The sequence below is a fragment of the Pleurodeles waltl genome, chromosome 4_1 (assembly GCF_031143425.1).
Source record: "Pleurodeles waltl isolate 20211129_DDA chromosome 4_1, aPleWal1.hap1.20221129, whole genome shotgun sequence".
In the NCBI taxonomy this organism is placed as follows: Eukaryota; Metazoa; Chordata; class Amphibia; order Caudata; family Salamandridae; genus Pleurodeles; species Pleurodeles waltl.
In genome coordinates, this window is record NC_090442.1 from 664,513,786 (window position 1) to 664,534,442 (window position 20,657).

Consider the following 20,657-nt stretch of genomic DNA (forward strand, 5'->3'; position numbering starts at 1 on the left):
GGAAGGGCTGGTGTACTCATTTACTGCGCCACAGGAATAACTTGGCTGTCCCCACCTGAGTCACGGTCAGAATCGGAGTCTGCAATGGAAACTGCAGTCTGCGTCTGTTCCTCCCCCAAAATGTCGGGTGTTTTGTTCGGTCGACTTCGATGCCATCTCTAGCCGATGTGCTCTTCAATCTCGCAGAGTCTTCTTACAGCGCAAGGATCTGCATGCCTCGCAGGTTTCTTCTTCGTGATCCGGAGAGAGGCAGAGGTTACACACCGAGTGTTGGTCGGTGTAGGGGAACTTGGTGTGGCACTGAGGGCAGAATCGAAACAGTGCGATCCAGGAGCTTGTGATGCAGTAGGCCCGAGAAGGGCGTGGGCACCCGAAAGGGCGTTTAATCGATCCCGATGCTACAATCGGATTGAGTGTAGTATGGAAAACACGTTCAAAAGCTATACCGATGTTTAAAGATAGAGAAGTTCAGATAGTACTGAACCGAGATCTACTGGAGTGAGAGGGAACACGTCCGAACCTGACAGAGGAAATAAAACAATCTAACAAAGGACTCAATGCCCATGCGCACTATCACTGAGAGGAGGAGTCACTCGGTCTCGTGACTTGAAAAAGCTTCTTCGAAAAAAAACAACTTGTAACACTCCGAGCCCAACACTAGATGGCAGACTTATGCAAAGCATGTGTATCTGCAGCTACACATGCCATAGAACATATATATATATATAGATATATATATATACTAACCCTGGTACTTGTAGTGTGAAACCAAGCATTACAGCAGAGCTACACAGCACCCTTCCTGTACACAAATAATTATCACCCATGTCTCCTAATATGGCTCGAACTCTCAACTGCCTTCTATACAATTGACCACTCAACCCTCAAACACCTTGAAGTCTTGAATGAGATTAATGGCCATCGTCCTTAATCACTGGTTCTCCTTCTACCTATCATACCAACACCACTCTATTCACCTTAACACATCCAGGTCCCTGAAGGTACCTATCATATGCAGATACCAGATCCAATCTGCCCAAGTTCTCTTCAACCTGTACATATAGCCTCTTAGGTCTCTACTCACTGATAACAGCATTATCATTCATAAATACATAAACACACTATCTTGAAAATCTCCTCTGCATCAGATATCAAATGCTTTAAACACTCCATGCACCTCACCAGACCTGGATGTCCAGCACCTACCCACAGCTTGACTACAGTAAAATAGAATTCCTGCTATTCACCCAGAGCAAGAATGAATAGCTACTCAAACTGGCCTGATGCAAACCCCAACTTTCACTCAATGCCATGTCCCTTGTATTCACCCTAAACCAGTGGTTCCCAAACTTTTTAGAACTATGACCCACTCTTTAGAACGACAAACTTGCGCCCTAGACCAGTGGTTCCCAAACTTTTTAGAACCACACCACACTCCTCAGAGCAACAAACTTTTGTTACCTAGCTTTAATGGAAATGGGCTAGGCGATTTTGTTTAATGCAACTAAAGCATCATGTAGTAGCGCAATTTTCCAATGAGATGGCCACTAAATCTGCAAAGATATACAGTTTTACTGATAAAACTATATTGCACATAAATGATAATGGGTGAATATCGAATTTCAGTGAATAGTTATCATTTGTGCAGTACCAAGTGTTTTGAACTTTTCTGATCCTATTAAAATCTTTGTTTCCATCACATTTCAGAATTACACAAAAAATGTGCCTCATATTTCCTTTACTAACAGCTGAATGTGTACGGCAAAGTGAGAGGAATTTGTAAACACCAATCCCAAGTAAAAAAAAAGCAATTTGTCAGAAGACATAGCCTGACATTTGAACTCTGTCTTTGAAGCAAAGCAAATGTGACAATATAAATACAGAATTTAAAGGCATCTTTATTTATTGTTGGAACTTTCACGACCCACCAATAGTAAACACTACCATAGACACCAACCTCACCTTCAAACAACACATTACCAAGAAAACCAAGATGTCCTGGTACTACCTATTTCTAGTAAATAAATTCAAACCATTCCTCCCAGAAAGAGACATTAAAACTGCCATTCAATCCCTGCCAGTCTCACATCTGGATGGCGGAAATGCCCTTATTCATGTTGTCCCAGCCTCCACATTGCTGCCCCCTGAAGGACATCATTTATGCAGCAGCGTGTCTCATCTAGAGGATAAAAAAAAATATCGGCCTCCCTGCCTACCTGACTTAGAAGCGCACCATCTCCGGTGGCTCTCAGCACCAACAGCCAGGACACAATCAGACTGAAAGGAGACAAACGAGTGTAATAAAGAAAAATCATGACAAAAACTCTCTTTATTTAGTCATCCAGAATCTGGAAGGACATCCATCAGGATTGCCCCAACCCTCCTCCAAATTAGGAAAGAGCTGAGGATACACTGGTTTAAAGGTCGACTACATCATGATGCAGTGCACTCTTGCTCTGAGAAACCAGCTACCCCTCCATTCAAACACTGAGGGGGTTATTCTAACTTTGGAGGAGGTGTTAATCCGTCCCAAAAGTGACGGAAAAGTGACAGATTTACCACCAGCCGTATTACGAGTCCATTATATCCTATGGAACTCGTAATACGGCTGGTGGTATATCAGTCACTTTTCTGTCACTTTTGGGACGGATTAACACTCCTCCAAAGTTAGAATAACCCCCTGAATCTGTCATTGCATTTGACCATGTCCAGTGTTCCACTGCCTTTTAGCTAGGATTGTGCTATACAAACACCACATACATACATACATACATACACATATACAAGGGTGGTGCATATTCCAAGGTTATTTAATCAGTAAAGTACTGTCCAATCAGCCATCAGATAACAAATATTTGCTTTAAGCCTAAATGCACTAGAAGGCAGAAAGAGTCTGCAAAGGACTGTACATTGCTTGTTCTCTCATGTGAACGACCCAGATTCAAAGGTTTGAGTACAGCTACATTCTGTTATCAAACCCAAAGTCCCTGAAATTCCTCCATGCTTTTGTCCTTCATAATCAATATCAAATTTTTACTTGGAGGTTTTATGTATCCTTTCCATTCCACTAGTTTTGCCAAGTTGTTCTCTCGGGAATCTGGGAATATTTTCTAGGTGTGTTAGCAAATCTCCAATATGAAAGGGGATGCTTGCTACTTCTTTCTGCCATCATCATTACCTTCATCACCCCACACACAGGAACATTTTGAATGTATGCAAATTAAGAGGTGCTTATCACAATGCGCCATAAATTATACAGTAAGAGCACTCCAGACCCTAGAGCACATTTTTGCATACGGCTAGTCTTAAGAGTCCCACACCAAAGGAGTCTAACATATGGCAATCAATGCTTTTATTTTCAAAACAATACTTACCAATCTAAAGTTCTCAAATCCTACTACTATTCGCTACTGGACAGTGAGATATTTGTAGGTTAATCCTCTCCTACATAAAATTATCTCTGTACATTATTGTGCTTGCACATGTGGTCTTTGTGGCCCAGGAAGTTCTGCTTTCATCCTACTGGTTTCAGAAGGTTTCTCTGCAAGATGAATGATACTAGAACCCAAATTTGCAGCCTTGAATCCATGTGTCCTCAATAGTGGAGGACGTCATTGCCAATGAGTCAAAAGGCCCCCTTCCTTTTCACATGCCACCTTCCCACTTTTTCTATACATGTCTACTAAAGACATACGGTTATGAAGCATACCTAATAATGAATGCAAGGATTCCACTACTGTGTGGTCATAAATTGTGATTAGAAGATAGACAAAGCATATCTCTGAACAAGCATAATGTTGGAAATCTACAACTATCATATAAACACAACAATAAGTATTTTTATTTTTTACCTTTCTGCTAGTCCTCCTTTAGTAAGGCTGGAGATGATTATAGGATCAAATGGCTCTTCGGTCCCAGAAATCGTAATTCCCAGTGGTCCACCATAGCGCTTGAGCTCTACAGTGTATATAATGGCGCCACTACTTTCCTGCTCATCTGCAATAAATGCCAAGACGCGATTGGTTTCTTATAGAAGGAGAAACGAGAAGGAACACATACATTCAGACAGGCAAAGACCAGACAGATGGAAACGACGCAAAGCATGAACCACTTCATTCCAGTTACATTTCATGCATTATTTAGCTTATCATCTCCACCTGCGCAGAACAGAGTAACGTATAATGGGTCATTCAAGGGCACCATGTCAGTGACTACTGCAAAACATCAACTAAGATTTAACGTGATGATAATGCCAGCTGGATCAAAGAATCCAATTATCCTAAGTATTATTACAACTGTAATTGTGCATAAGCAGTATTTTTTATATAAAGCATGTTAAGATGTCTTGATTAGTGCCACAACTGATGCCTCGCCTAATTTATGCAGTTGTTGCTTCCCTACATTGTTACATCACTACCATTTTTCAGTGCTGGTCTCTAGCATACATGTGGTCTCAACAAGTAAAGCAACCAAATGCCAGGAGGTTATTTAACCCGGGACAACTACACTAATTGTGACAGGAGAAATGTCAGCATCCAAGGGTGTAAAGACGTTATTGTAAATCCTTAAACTCATCCTTCTGTCCCAAGAACAAGGGGTGGAATTACAACCCCTTCCATTCCCACATTATCTCTGCCAACCCCCCACACTCTTGTTCAGAAAGCAAACAGTTGACTATAAATGCCATGTTACGTAACGTTCACTCAACTCCTGTACCCACAACAAAATCTACATGGTGACTGAACAATATAACCTAGACTTATCTAAACGTGTTTTTTCCCTTATTTAAATTGATAATTTATGAATTAGTTCCAACGGGCCTACAAGATGATTCAGGTAGACCTTGAATCCTACAGTGGGAGTCAAGCAGCTCTAATCTCACTGAAACCTTAGGTATTAACATGCTTAGCTTCTTAATGTGTCCTATATTGGACAATTTACTATTTACTCTCATTTTGAACAGGGACTGCTAACCTTTTATCTGGGCTACAGGCTTCCCCCAACTCCTGCTCTCATCATTCAATCATTTGTTGAAAAACAGTGTACACTCTGTGTAAGAAACATCTGGTGGTTTTATGTGACTTTAACCTTTGGCTTGAGTTCCCTTTATGTTCTGCCCAGGTCATACCTCTATGCTGCCTACTCACAGTGCTAAACACCTACTTGACCCAAAATCTTTCAACTCAGACTTCTCAAACCAGAGAAGCATCAAGAGGTATATCATTCAGCCACTCTTTGAAATCATTTGTTCTGTTGACAGTCGACAAAGGGATTCTTACTACACTTTATCAATAGCCAGTCATTATCACAGATCCTAATCCAAGCAGTCTTCTTAATGATGTTAATGATGCTAATCCACACAGACTAGATGACTGGTTACCTTTGATGAACAAAACTAGCAGCAGGAAAATCAACTTTGTTTTTTTAAAGAGCTCATGAAAATTAAGGTAGAATGCTTTAGCGTAGAACGACTTTGTTGCAGATCGTATGATTCCCAGCTCAGAAACAACTTTCGTATGTTAGCAAAGGAACATCACAGGATCATAGATCGTAAAAGAAACATTATTTTACAATCGTATTGGAGCTGCTCCTAATATTTCAAAACAGCTGTTTAAAATTGTTCAGAACTCCAGCAAACAGCTGCCTCTACCTTTCGTATCCATTCTTCCCCAATATTGTGTGAACAGCTCTCAAATTGATAAAGTCATCAAAATAAGAGCTGATATGGAAAGGGGAATCTCTCACGCAACCACAGCTGGATGGAATTCTGCAGTTAAATCCATCTCACCCTGGATTAGATGCATTTAGGAGTAGTATTGAAGAATGAAATTCAATAAAGAATTAGAGCTAACTGTAATGATCCAACAAAGCCATCCCTCAGGTTCTCTATTGGACATGTGCCCGTTTAAACATTTTTAACACTTGACACCATTCATCAGTCTTGTTTGTCCTTTGCTGAAGAAAACCTCCTTACACACCAGTGATCTGGGGAATTTCCATCCCAAATCAGTTTTCCTATTTTTGTCCAAGATCCTGGAGAGAATGACATGTTCCTAACTGCAGCATTATGTAGAATCTCATACCCTTCTTGACTGCTACCATGCTTGGTTCCACCCCGGGTGTGGCACTGAATTGGTTTTAGTTTTGTCCTGGATGGGCATTCAGTGGAATGGGGTTGCAAGAAGTCCATGAGCCTTCGTGCTTCTGGAGCTCTTGGCAGCAACTGACATCAAAGATCGAAAAATTATTTTGATCAGAGTGTTCGAAATGAGTATCAGGGGCCTAGCATTTTCTTGGCAGGATTAGGAAAGCATACTTGTTCACGGTGCAGGATAAGCAAAGCGTTCTTATTCAGGGTGCAGAAAGTGGTTCGAATTATAGAAAATTAGAGTCCAATGACCTCCGCTGTCAATTTAGACATGTCTTTGTCTTTTTGCTGGAAAATTTCTGCAGGGCTACAGTCATATATTTATTTAATACAATTGTTTTATTTACATGATAATTTCATGTGTCGCAGCAATACCTGCAACTTGGTACTAAACCAGAAAGGTGTGTTATTTGTTTTAGTATCAAGTGATAATAGAGAAAGAAACTGACTAAATTAATATATATAATCAAAACCCACAAAGTGTGTTCGTATGTATCCTGGACTCTCAAAGAAATGCATGCAAAACTGGTATGCATTTCCTCCATTTCTATGGAGATACCTTCATTGGGAGTTCTTTGGCCACGTGCTCCCCTTTCCATGTACACTTCTGTACTTGTTTGAAACATCTAAGATGGCAACAGCCAAAGCAGCAGTGTGTCCACTTTTTACTATCTCAAGACTACAAGACAAAGTCACTTACCAGCCACTGTTTCTTGTGGATCTGTAAATCCTATTACCAAGGGATTTGTATGATCTTGGCATCTGAAGAAAGTGCTAGAGCTTAACTACATAATCACAACTACAGGCCTAATAGGCCAATTACACAGATGCCTCGCTGGACAGACACCAAGGCAGGAAAGGATTAGGCTTTAATCTCTGGCTGTTTTTGTCAGACAGTCCAACTAGAGAAGACATTCAGAGTCTGTGCCTCAGAGAACTTGGCCTGGTTTTGCCATCAAACCTCGATGACTCAGTCTCAAGCCCAAGGCATCTAAGTAGCAACTATGGAGGTGCATCCCAGCTCTATCCTCCCCAAACTCTCCCTTAAGTCTGATTTCATAAATCAAATACATCAAGTAAAAAGAGAGGCCAGGAAAGATTTGTTGGCTGACATTTGGAAAGGCAGGGGGCAAGCATGCCAACTGCTCTGCTGGTTGCTCTCTCATGATCATTCCCAACTTTTGACTCACTGCCCAGACTTATACTCTCCCTTTCTATCTGCAGTTGAGGAACAGCCATTAACCGTTCTTGGTTAATGGTAAGCGAGTAAGCTGCATTAAACGTTGCAGAGCCAGTCCCATCTGGTTAAGGGCATTCTCACAGCATATGATGGCATCCCTCTGTACTAGGAGGTCTGGTAATAAGCATGTTTCCAAAACTCAATTCTGCACAGTGCCTTCTGTGCTGCACACCCGTCTCTCACATGAACAGATTTTGACCGCCCACAGGCATGTGTTACTGCTCATTATCATGGTGGGAACAGAAGCTCTGTGGAGTTCCAGCCCCACCCGCTTTAAGCATCTCAATCCATTTCCATCTCACTCTGACCCATTGACCTCTTACTCCCTCGCCCGCTGTATGCCTGCAGATTCAGTTGTTAGTCTGTTTCTTACAGTCGACAGACAATATAACGCTTTAGTCTTTCCTTTTTTTAATGGGAATGTTAAAAGTTGCTATTTTGTCTCATGATGATTCTCCACTGGATAACACCATAGTTATGGGAGATGGAAGTAGTGTCTGGATAATTTAAGGGGCGCTGGTGACATGTCCAGGCATGATAGGAAAGGTGAAGGCCAAGGGAGACCAGTAGTAGCTGCCCTATATATAAAGTGGTGGGGCGTCAATAAGATAATATTTTTTTTTAAAAGTGCACTTACCTTATTTACTTGCCACTGCGTCCTCCTCGCTCCGGTGTCTTTTGTCTTCAAAGCTCCAGACCCAGGAAACTGCACTAACCAATCCTGGGCTGCTCTCATGGTGATAAACAGCATGAGAAAAGCATCAGTATTGGAGAGAGTGGCCTCTCTCAGCACTCACAAGAGCACTGGATGCCTGTGCTTTCTCTAACCCAGCTATCTTAAGACAGCTGAGTTAGAGAAGTTTAAAGCGAGCATGTCAGGCTGGCCGTCACATGACGGCCGGCCACAGGGACATGTGCACTTTTAAAGATAGTGCACGGTTCCCTGCAGCCACTCAGCAGCAATTGACCCACCCCGTCCTGACACCTGTTTCAGGACAGGTTACTGAAAAATAAAATGGTAATAAATACATTTTATTACCATTTTATTTTTCAGGTGCTCTGGGGCATTTTTCCAGTGGGGCAACGCTCCTTCACTCTCACGGAGGAGCCGTGCTTGTGGGGCGTGCATCGGGGCATGACAGAGCATTCTACCCCTCCATGCCCTGGAATTCCAACAATGTAAGTACATGCCTCGGGCTGCCTTTCAGCTCCACAAATGGAAAGCCATCTGGAAGCCTCACCAGGGGACGTAGATGAGCGAGGAAAAAGAGAACCACTGATGATGGGAGACGGTGTTTCAACTAGAGGTGTCACTCTACAGTAATAAGAAGAGGCCAAAAGGCAGTCATTTGCACCTGTTTGGGGAAGCAGTGCCAGCACAGGCAAATAAACAGAGTTCAAATGACAGCAAGGCTAAAGTATGAGGGGACACCAACAGTGGTGCCCTACATATTTGAAAAAGGCATATGTAGAACTGTGAATGCTGCCTTTGGTATGCTGGGGCACCATCGGGGAGAGAACTTAGCTGGAAGTCCTAACAATGGTAAATGTAGGAAACAGCCCACAATTACAAACAGAAGCACAAAGCTTACCTACAAATTGCATTTCACACACTTGTGTCATAAGGCAAAGTATTGCTGAACTCGTCGCCGCTGGGCATATCCAGTTGTACATAGACAAAACACGAAAGGCAGGAAAAAGACAGTAAAATACATCTCTTTGCTCAAATAAAAGTCTGCACGAACCTTAGACGGAATGAATTGTGGACACAAAGCACATTTAGCTCTGTGAAAATGATATGTACTACTGGGATCTCCTGGCAATAGAGGAAGATGGACCACAACTGGGAGAATAAATAAAACATGAACCACTTACATGTTTGCATTCTGCAGTGCAAAACAACAATCAAAAGATGATGACCAAACTTAGTGAACCTGTCTCTGTGATATCTTGAACTTGATTTTTAGAAACTCCATAGTAGAGAGTTTCTTTCCAGTAAACAGAAATGCTGATACTGCAATGGTGCTTATTTTCCCATTAATTTTGTCAATGTGACAACTTTCAAAAATATCACTGACTCTTGGGAACCTTTGGCCAGACTTACTAACATTGTGCCTTGTGGTTGCATCAGTATTTAGATGCAGCCCAAGACAAAATGTATTTTGGCATTTACTACGCTACACAAATCCTCATTTGTATGGCTTTGCATAGCTTAATCAAAAAAAGTAAAATAGCAGTGCATAGTGTTGCCCTGCGTTACTATGTGTTGGGGAGGTGATTCAAGGTGAAGCATAGGCGTTCCCAAGCACCCACTATGGATTTTGACACAAAACCAGAACCAGGTTTCCTAACGCCCGTAACCCTGGTTCTGTTCCACAATGGTGTGCATACCTGAGAAAGGTGTAATGTGGAGAAATATCCTAATTTCTCCTGTTTAGTTCCTCGTTCTAAGTGTGCTGCATTCTTCAGCACAGATAAAAAGAGGAATATACCTCTGAGCATTGTTTTGTGCCGGAAGACAGCTTTCTGCAGAAAAATAGTCCTGCCAGTAATGCAAGCACCCCTGTTCCACAGCGTAAGGATACTGGTTCCGTAAATTAATATGGAGGGAAACAGAAAGCTCTGAAAGACCCTCAGATAGGCAGAAAAAAATCCCACTAAAACATTCTTTGGGTTTAAAAACATAACCAGAAAAAAAACAAATATAAAGTTACTGCGAAATGTTTCAGTCAAAAAAATAAATTAGAACAATGGAACGTTGAGAGCTCCGCTGAAGACAATGAAGTGACTAAGGGTACAGACGTTCAGCTCCAACATTCCAGTGTTCTTCCTGCCTTTTTAATTTATAACATTCTACCCCCCAGGGGTGGAACATTCTAATAGACTTACAGTGCTCCTGCATCGGGCTATAATATAGCCTTAGAACCCGCCGTAGCGGGCTCTACCGGCGAGGGCATTTAACAAGTGAGAGGGACTTTAATAGCCGGTAGAGCCCGCGACGGCGGGTTCTAAGTCTATTAGAACATTCTGCCACTCAGGGCAGAATGTTCTATTAAAAAAAAAAAAAGATTCACGGAGCCCGAGGGGATTAAAATCCCCTCGGGCTCCGTGAGGCTTTGTTCACAGCTGTTGCTGTGAACAAAGCGAACATTGGAATGTTGGCGCTGCGGGCTTTTACCGGCCAGTAAAAGCCCGCAGCACTCCATTGTTTTCAATGGAGCCCCCAGCATTCCAATGTTCTAATGATTATTAAAGGCTGTCACAGCTCTCAAGGGCCCTTGTGTGTAAACGGGTTCTGTCATTTAACAACCGTTATTGCCTCTGAATCAGGCTATAATGCTGAAACGTTTTAAAAAACACATTGAGTTCTAGAGTGTGGTGTTTCCGTTCTTTAGGTGCAATTACCCGAGTCTTACGCTACCGCCTGTCTGTCTTCTAATTTACATAAAGGTTATTCACATTAATTGCTGCTGTCCATCCATATGGTTAAATATGCTTCCTCAATCACATCCGGGTTGGCAAAAGTAATATGTTCCCTGGTTATAATTTTGGAGCAGTTCTCCAACACAGGTAAGCAGGTAATGAAAGTAAAAAGTCCTCTGTCATCTGCTTCATGGCAATGCCCTGTGGCATAGACAGCAAAAGAGGTGGAAAATTGACAATATATTTTTAGCACTTGTATTGCTTACGCAGCAGCCTATTCTCTTTCACTTCACACAGAAGGTGTAATAAAGTAATACCTAACAGTGCCGAACATCCATTGCAGAGAAGTTAAACAAATCACTTTGAGATCTTCTAAAGGCATTAAATCCCAGTTTGTTGTTTTTGATTGAAAGCAGTGGCTTTGTTTAGCTGCTGCTTACCTGAGTTATCTTCATCTTTTCGAACCTTGAGCTTCACCAGGTCTTCGCACTGCTGAAGGATCTGAACAGCGTCTTCCATCGAGCAGTTATCCAGGCGGATGTTATCGATGGCCAGGAGCTTATCCCCGAGCTCCAGCGTGCCCGTCCTGTCGGCGAATAAACAGCAGCTTGAGGACACATTTATCACCATTCAAAATTAATGTGTGAAGTACTATCTGGGGTAATGTACTGTTGTAATTGAAATCCCAAACATTTCCATTCATTAAAGTAAGTTTATGATTAGGATCGTCATGCAAATTGAATAAATTATCCAGTGAATCTAAAACGCTTTCCTTACTTGTTTTTATCAGAGCCACAATGTTACATTGGGCCACTTCTCTATACTGTTACACTGTGGATATTACGGTTGTACAGATAAGTTCTCAGCGACACATGGACGATTGGCTGTTTTTTGTTAAGAATTCTGCTATAGACTAACCAGCCAGTAGAGTACGATTAAACATATGGTTTTTACCTAGATAATATACAACTTACTGTATATATGGAGTATGAAATTATAGTGGAAAACCTCAATGAGTTGGTGTAATTTTGCAAAACTGATTTGCGGTGTTTAATATCTTAGGTTGCCCAACTGTCTTTCTCATCCACTCCTGCTATCACAGCGCTAAACCAAGGCTCTCCATTAGAAGCGCTTTGCGAACATGCATGCACCAAAAGCAGAAAGGCTGGAGACAAAGGCTGTGAGGTTGAATGTATTTAAATACATTTTTATTATAATTCAGTCCCATCGGCATGGATTTGTGCATGATTCACCGAATGTGTCAAGATGATTCCGGTTTGCAAGCGCAAGAGGCTGTGTACACGTCATGCGACATAATATTTATGCTGAACAACAGATGGCTGTATCACGCACAGAAGCCAACCTATGTTTGAAGAAAAGAGGCCATTTCTCAACAGTGTAAACAGCAGCTTTTAGGATCTTTTAAGAATTGCAAGCCTAAATGGATTACAGCGTTGTAAACCGTGCTTGCGTTTTCTATTTCCAATTTCAAAATTGGCATTAGTCTTTGGGATCCAGGCATAATATTAGCTCTCGGATACTCAATGGCTCTACAGACATTCAATGAATACTTTGGCCACAGTCAAGGCAGGGTAATATGTTGGCTCCTCTTACAGCGTGAATACATGAAATGACTCTAGAGCACAACTCTCCAAAAAGAATTTGCTTAAGGCACATCTGGATTAGATTCATTTAGAAAATGTAATTCACAAAAGGCAAGTTTTGAGGCTGTTTTGAAGCACGAGACAAGGCAACGTAGTTGGCTTTATGTCAGATGGCCACAGAAAACTGTTTCTCCTCCTCTGGAGCAGGAGTGTGGTTGTGCAGCCTGTATAAGGGGTTTGTTGAATCTGCCTGCGGAGCATTCAGTTATGTATATTTTGTGGTTTAAGCATTTTGTGGCCTTCTTGTGGAAGCAATCATCAGTGAAGAGAACACCCCTAGTCATATTAGGGCATTCACAGGAAGGGCAATTTCAAATTGTGATGACAGTTGCCTAATGCTCCATTGGGCTAATCAGTCTTGCAGCAGCTTTCTAAAAGCATTGCCAGTTAGCTCTACTAGTGAAGTAGTGAAGAGATAGTAGCTGGATCTAAGAATTTATTGGGCACAAACATTTTGGAGTCTATATTTGACTTAGACTTTACAGCCTACAGACTACTATAAGCGTTTTCCAGATAGTGTTGTTTATGTTTATTTGTAAAGTGTGCACATAACATAAATACTTCTTGGCATTAAATTAGTATACAAATCTTTGTTAGCATGCTGTGGTAAGGCTAGCCTGCAGTTTGTTCATGGAAATAATGCATATAGCCAGAGCATGTGATTATAAGGACTCTGCTGGTCAGTTTCTGTAGGTTGTCAGTTTCAACTCCTAGCAGAGGGCGATTTAGTATTAACAGTTGGTAAGGGCAAACAAAGATATCATTATCTGAGATCAGAACTATCAGCAGGTTACATAAATCATACTAATAAAAGAAATTAGAAGCCAAAGCAATTTCTTAAGCTAGCACTCCCAAGATAGACAATTCTTAATGCAAGTTAACCACCCAGGTTACACAAATCTAAAAAGCACAGGCAGTAATAAGGATATATGACGTTCTGTCCCTTTGATGATAGTGATTGTAAAGGCTGGAGCTGGCCACTATTACATAGATCTCTTAGGTACATTAAGTTATAGAACTAATAATCCCATTACACAGATGTCCTAGGATCAGGCTCTTGCACATATCACACATATTTAACAGGTTGAGGCACATTCCTTTAGGTCACAGAGATTTTGCACGCTTGGGTCTCAGAGATATCCGAGGTGGTAGAGAGGTTGTATATGGCTAGACCTAAGACAGTGGAGCAACACCACATGTTGGATAGATAGATAGATATCTCAGTCTTTGAACAGCAAACATATGCCTGAGGTTACAGAGACCTTACAGGCTATGCTCTCCTCAGTTGTATTGTGGATCAGGTAGCACAGCTCTTTAAGGATCAGGCTTCAGGCAGTGAAGCAACACCTTAGGTAACTTTACAACACGAGGCTGCAATCCCTCAGGCTGAAGAAATACTACAGGCTTAACATTGTTCCTTGGCATGTACAGGCTGAGATATCAGACAGCACAGTGTAATCACGCTAGATCTGATGAGAAATGACTTTTATAGTTCATGCAGAACTACTTCTATGTTGATCCCTTGTTACAGGGCAGGAAGATGTAAATACGATGTATGCTGGACAACTAATTGGGACCAAGGGCATCACTGCTCAGACCCAACCGATCTAACTCCCCAGTGTTACACAATCACATTGCATAGCGATGTTTTACAGGCACATCAACAGTCAATCTGAGCAGCGTTGGAACACAGAAGGCATTTGATGTAACACAGACCCTCCTACATTACACACAGATCGCTAGGGAATCAAACATTACATCTGTTCTTCTAGTTGCTGCAAACTGGAAACGAAAGTCTCATTAGAATAACACTAATCAGACTGCACAGAACTCACAAGCGAATAATTCACACAGCAGAGCTAACTCCTAACTTACACAAATCTTAAAGGCTCAGTAATCTAACGTCAAAGCTAACTGTAATGCCATACAGATCTTATAAGATAAGGCCTATGACAACACAAACATCACTCAAGAAGCTGGGACTGTGTAGTCTCAGACATATCACATTAGTGGGCCCCTCATGTTACACAAATCTTACATGTTCAAACATTTGGCAGGAGAACTAGCCTTTGGGTACAGAGTTCTTGACAGCTCAGGCAGTGCACATTAAAATTATCCCTCTAGTCACACTGCAGTCGAATCTCTGCAAAGATTTTCTCCAGATGACCTTGATACAGCAGACTCCGGCATCTGACAGCAAGCCACTTCTCAGATTCCATAGGCTAAGATCTCTGACAGAAGGTACAAAAATCATCCAGGCGGTTGTCGGTGACAGCTAAGCTATTACCCTGATACACATATCTTACAAGCTCAGGCTTGGACAGCCAACATGATCCTCTGCTTTCATCTAGTGTGCAAACTAGGCATTCCATTCCAAAGATTAAAGATTATGCCTCTCGTTAGAAAACAGGGCTCAAGACTGATTTGCATATGGCTGGGTCCAAACTGGGGTGGCGTGGTGAGCAAAAAAACAATGGATTAAACCTAGATCTTTGTAACTGGGGGTGAATGTTTGCATTGTTCAGCATTCTGTCCATCATCTGTTCTTTTTGCATTTGTCGCCGGAAGTGGGGTATGCCCAGACATGGGTTCCATGCTCACTGCGCCACTAGATTCAAGCTAGCCTAGCTGATGAAGGGTGATACCCTGAAACCGGTTCTAGGATGCTTATTTCCGGTCCAGGGGGGACCTGGCTTGGCAGTTTGTGCTGGACTGTTCCCATGAGGAACAGGGTCAAGACTGATTTGCATATGGCTGGGTCCAAACCTGGGTGGCGTGGTGAGCAAAAAAACAATGGATTAAACCCAGATCTTGGTGACTGAGGGAGAATGTTTGCATAGTTCAGCATTCCGTCCATCATCTGTTCTTTTCTTTTTTCTCACAAGAAAACGTCATAAACCCAGGCTGTAAACAGTGCAGCTAACCCTCACGTTGCATAAATCTCACAGTAGCAGTTCTGCAAGTTATGTTATGAACAGAGAGACAGCAGATACCTTGTTACCATAAGTAGTTCGACCGTTGGTGACCCACTGAAAATAACAGAATATTGAGCCAAAACGCATAGCATTTTCCCTTCTCGATGAGGGCACTTGAAAAATCAGACAAGTCGTTAGAGTTCAAGCTTTGTGTATGAGAAACTATTCCCCATTACTCGTGCTACAATCATCCTACGGCCACTAACACTTCTTGGACATTTTGGATATTACTAATTGACTTATGAAAAATTGTTTATTTGCCACAATTGTCACTTGTTTTCACCAGAAAGTGTTTCCCACAGAAATGAAGGAAGGGAAATATTTTCTTCACATGTATAGATACACAATTAGTCAGAAAATTCACAAAATGGTTCACATAAAAAATAAATACGTAATCAAATTATATCTGTGATTCTTGAAATTGTTCATAAAAAATATGCTTAGAAATTAGTTGTAAAAAAAACATACGACACAAGAGTGGGTATCCCGCTCTAATTTGTGGTGTCAGCTAAGGCCTATTACAAGGAAGAGTTTTTTGATATCTATCGCAGATGTGGCATAGCTTAGGAAAGTGGTTGAATCAACTCAGTGAAACAATCACGAGTATTTCACTTGAGAACAGTTACCCGTTTCCCCAGGGTTTATGGCACATGCACTTTATAGCACGGCTGAAGGTTGCAACAGTGTGAGGTGGTAACAGAATGTGAGTTGCTTTGGAGCATGTTTGCAGCTGTAAAACGCGGGTAGAGAGCACGGCTGCAGGTACGGAGGGGTGTTTGAGCATGCTTCCAATAAAAGTACCGCTTATCTGAACTTCGTGATTAAGACATACGGCTATTTCATGCACTAGAACAGTGATCAGAGCCCCAAATCACACATATCCGACATTATGTGGACGGCAGTCAGTTCTAAAAAAATATATATTTGGGGATTTCCTAAAGCAGGTTTTTTATTTTTATTTTTTGAAATACATTCTCACGAATTTCACTTGGAACACCCAAAAGGTCTCTCTTTTAAATTTGCTAATACTGGGAGATAAGAATTACCACTTACTAGTTAGAAAATATCTGTGTCAATATGCTCTTTGAATGTAACATGACAACAGTGTATTTAACTGTAATCTACACTTTATATCAACCTCATCCAGCTGTATTGGACTTTCAGTACAGGACTGCAAACTGAAACTTCACTTTGCGTACTTTCATTTATTATATGCTGATCATTCCCGGTCTACAATCCTCTGAAAACCAAAATGGGTTAATCTACACTCTATAGAACAACAATAAATAAAAATCAAATAACAAAATGTTGCCATCACACATACACACACAAACAACACTTCCAGAATTGATTTCTAATCATGATTTACAGTGCTCTTCCATCACCACAAGATCCCATTCCCTGGTTTTAATAGCAGATATCTGTACATCACAAAGAACCAATGGAAGCCTGTAGATGACATGTGTCTCAGTTTTTAGTAACCTCTAGTTGTTGAGGGAAGATCAGAATCCTTACTCTCTAGACAATACTTTTCGTGTATGGGGAGCGACGGGAAATTGAAATGTGTTGTCATACAGATTCTGGACCTTCCATATAATTTGGTGAAAAGACGTGCTTTTCTGGGGGAGGCACAAACAGTTTTGGGTACCTCAATTACGCAGATAAGCATTCCACTGCCTGTCTGTTCAAAGATATTTAGCTTGTATCCACAGAATTCCCACTGCCGGAGACCACTTCCAGCCCACAACCGGGGCCTGATTATATACATGGCCTTCATGCAGGTACTGACCTGCTTCCTCGTTACCCTTACCTGGTATGTTTGAGCCATGTTTTTCAGCTTCCAAAAATCTGTTTCTGCTCTCCAGATCTTACATGCTGTAAAGATCATCTAGTAGATTCAGTAGTAATTACTCATGTTCTACCTACTAATGGAAACATCTGGAAAAGAGGACTGCAATGTTGCAAGGACCTCCATGTCTTCCTTGACTCTCCAATGCCAGCTGTGATAAGGTCAAGGCCTAGATTAGGGGCGGTGGTGTCTAGGCTGACACTTGAAACAATATAAAACAAATGTCACCAATTTTAAATAAATGTCACTGTCCACTCAGATAAACCTCTCTTTTACTACACAGCAGATTAACAGTATAGTGCGACTGAAACATTATAATGAATAAGAAAAGAGCATATCTCTAACTTACAAATGTCTGGCCCCAACAGCTTTAGCACAAATGTGGGGACAGCTATTCCCAAAGAGCGGCTAATGTTAACGAAAGTGTGCACCAACTTTAGTATACAGGAGGCTGTTATATGGGAATTATATGTATTTGTATGTTTTTGTATGTATATTGAGTTATTTACTAACCAGCATTGTGGAATCCTACTACGTCATAGTTATGATATAAAGATGTGTGGCTTCTAGAACCTTAGCAATGAGGACTTGGTTTTGCTGGTGTTTGGTCATGTGTCCTGTATTCGAATAAAGGAAATCTTTAACCCGCTTTTTGAGAATTTCTGCTCATTTGTTTGAGTGGCTTGCAACATAATTTTGGTAACTATTTGCTGCTTGTCTTTACGGGACCCACCGAAGTACAGAAGGATGTAATTTATAAATTCAAGTATTGACTGTTTGGCGTTTTTTTTTCTTCAATCGTTTCTTCTTTGTGGTGTATGGAGCTTGATAATGTCACTCAGTCATGATTGGAGTGGATATTAGTATGCGTTTAACGGCTGCACCTTTGCTGTATCGGTAAACTGTTTACGTTGAACCGTTAGGATTTAAACTTGTATCTGATGTGCTTACCAGTGTTTTGGTTTTGAGCTTGGAATCATCTTAGAACACTTCACGGCTGAAGTTCTGGATCCAAGCGTCAGCTTCACAAAGACGTCTTATTCACAATTTGTTCACACAGACGTGCATCACGTTCGGGATACAAGTTCCACTTCCCATAGACATTTACGCTGTGCACACACTGTGGCGGGCATTTTGAACAATTGGAAGCAGCAGTACACAGTATCTAGAACACATTTTTTCCTTGTCAGCTCTACTTCAGCGGCTTGTTCTGTTATGCGGTGAGAAGCACACCCTCTAATTCATCATCACTGCACAGTGACTTTGTATTGCCGGTTATGTGATGACAGATACACCTTCATAATTCTTCATTGCTGCTCGGTGACAGGCACACCTCAAGTTTACTTTTAGGTACTGACATATTCGTTTACATGTTGTTTGTCTTTTGGAAATATTTTCATTTTCATTACAACGTGCATTATCATAAAACCTGTTCCTTATTTTAGTGTTTGTTTTAGTTGGGTTGAAAGCTCAATATTTTATCTTTTCTCCAAGCTATGGCCACTTCAAGTGATGTCATTCAACCACCACCTTTTTTTTTTTTTTTTTTTTTTTTTTTACAAAATCCTAGGAAACCTCCCCTGTTATGGAACAAATGTTTTAGAGTTTTTCGAAAATCATTTGGCCACCGTTGATGCATCAAAATATAACACCAATTATCATACTGCTTTATTATTCAATAATTTAGGAGAAACTGGCCAGCAAGTATTTCACAACCTACCAATGGTACCACCTTCTATGGAAGATGATTCGTGGGATGCTTATTCTGAAGCTGTGGCATGTATGAATAAGCAGTACTCTGATGAACCTTCAATAATGCTAGAGAGGCTCAATTTCTTTAAAATAATGCGATTAATTGAAGAGTCCGCTGAGGATTACTTAGCTGTGTTAAGGGTTTTAGCTGCAAAATGCGAATTTGGGCGTAACCTAGATATACATTTGAAAGATCAATTGGTTTTACCTGCTATAATAAAAAAATACAGGAGTGTATTTTAACTTGCAAAAATCCCTCTCTAGATAAGGTAATGGATATTGCCAAAAGCATTGAATGTTCATTGACTTCATACAAAATTTTGGCTGAAGACTTCATAAATGAGATTGCGGATTCAGCTGTGTATGAAAAAGGAGGATGAGGTGAATGCATAAGTAATAAGAACAAGGTAAAGAAAGTATCTGGAAAAAAACGTAACAAGTACTTGTAACAGATGTGGCTCAAATTATCACATGGGAAATAGTCCAATATGTCCTGCGCAGGACAAGAAATGCAATTGTAAAATAATTGGGCACTTCCAAAGAGAGTGCAGATCTGTCAAATTGAAATCTACAGTAAGTCAAGTACATGGTAAAGATGAGGTCAAGAGTGAAAGATTTAGTAATGTATTGTTCACTGTAGATGCAATGAAGAAAAACACAAAAAAGTATAAGGGTCCAATTTGTAATGTAACAATTAGCAATGTAAAGTTGAGTATAATGGCTGATTCTGGTTCGCCAATCACTATCCTGTCTGACAAAATGAGAAATTGTGGTTAAAGAAATTGTTGAAAGAGACTAATGTAAATCTAAAGGCATTGAGAGAGGAATGACATCATTAGAAAGGATATTTTACGGATATGATGAACGTTAAGGGAAGGGAGATGTTCACAAAAATATATGTTGTGGTAAACAGAAGAGAAATAATGGGTTGGCAAGATCAGGCCAGGTTGGGGATAATTTTGAGAGCAGGTTATGATGAACAGGTGGTTCTAGGTGAAGTACCAGTTTTATCAATTGAGCATACTCAATTTAAGGAATGTTACAGCAAGTTGAATTCCTTAACAAATAAGTATGACAAAGTGTTCAGCGAAAAAGTAGAGGTAGTAAAAGGATATGAGCATGTGATCAAGGTGATAAAGGGTGCTGTTCCTGCCATTCAAAAAGTTAGTCCAGTACCTATATCTGTCAAGAAAGATTTAAAAAGGACTGCTGGATCGAATGTGTGATCAAGGTATCATTACACCTGTGGGTTTCTGCAGTAGTTATTACTCATAAAAAGTCAGGAGATACTTGGCTGTGCGCTTATTTGAGAGCACTCAATCGCAACATTTTAGTGGAGTGCCATCCATTGCCTAGAATCCACGATATGTTGACTTACTTAGGCAGGAGTAGATATTTTTCTACAATAGATTTAAGGTCAGCATACCATCAAATTCCATTGTCCAAAGAGTTGCAACCTTTAACAACTTTTGTTACGCCCTTTGGAGCATATATGTACAAGTAGATGCTATTTGGATTGGCATCCACAGCGAGCGTTTTCCAAATACTTATGGATGGTATGTTAGGGAGTGAGTGCAATAGTCAAACTTTTCAAGACGACATACTC

The 20,657-nt window shown here is 40.8% G+C and overlaps 1 protein-coding gene across 21 annotated transcripts in view; it reads right to left on the reverse strand.

Annotated features, from left to right (window-relative positions):
* GRIP1 (glutamate receptor interacting protein 1) overlaps positions 1-20,657 on the reverse strand; it is a 1,044,357-nt gene that overhangs the window by 99,520 nt on the left and 924,180 nt on the right. For 13 of the 21 annotated variants that reach the window (XM_069229162.1, XM_069229153.1, XM_069229171.1 and 10 more), the window contains 2 exons: positions 11,252-11,397; positions 3,852-3,996 (listed from right to left, as the gene is read on the reverse strand). In XM_069229162.1, the coding sequence (XP_069085263.1) occupies positions 3,852-3,996; positions 11,252-11,397 (291 nt within the window). Of the gene's footprint in view, positions 1-3,851; positions 4,027-11,251; positions 11,398-20,657 lie in introns of all 21 variants that reach the window. The other 8 variants (XM_069229151.1, XM_069229166.1, XM_069229164.1 and 5 more) reach the window with 1 other exon arrangement.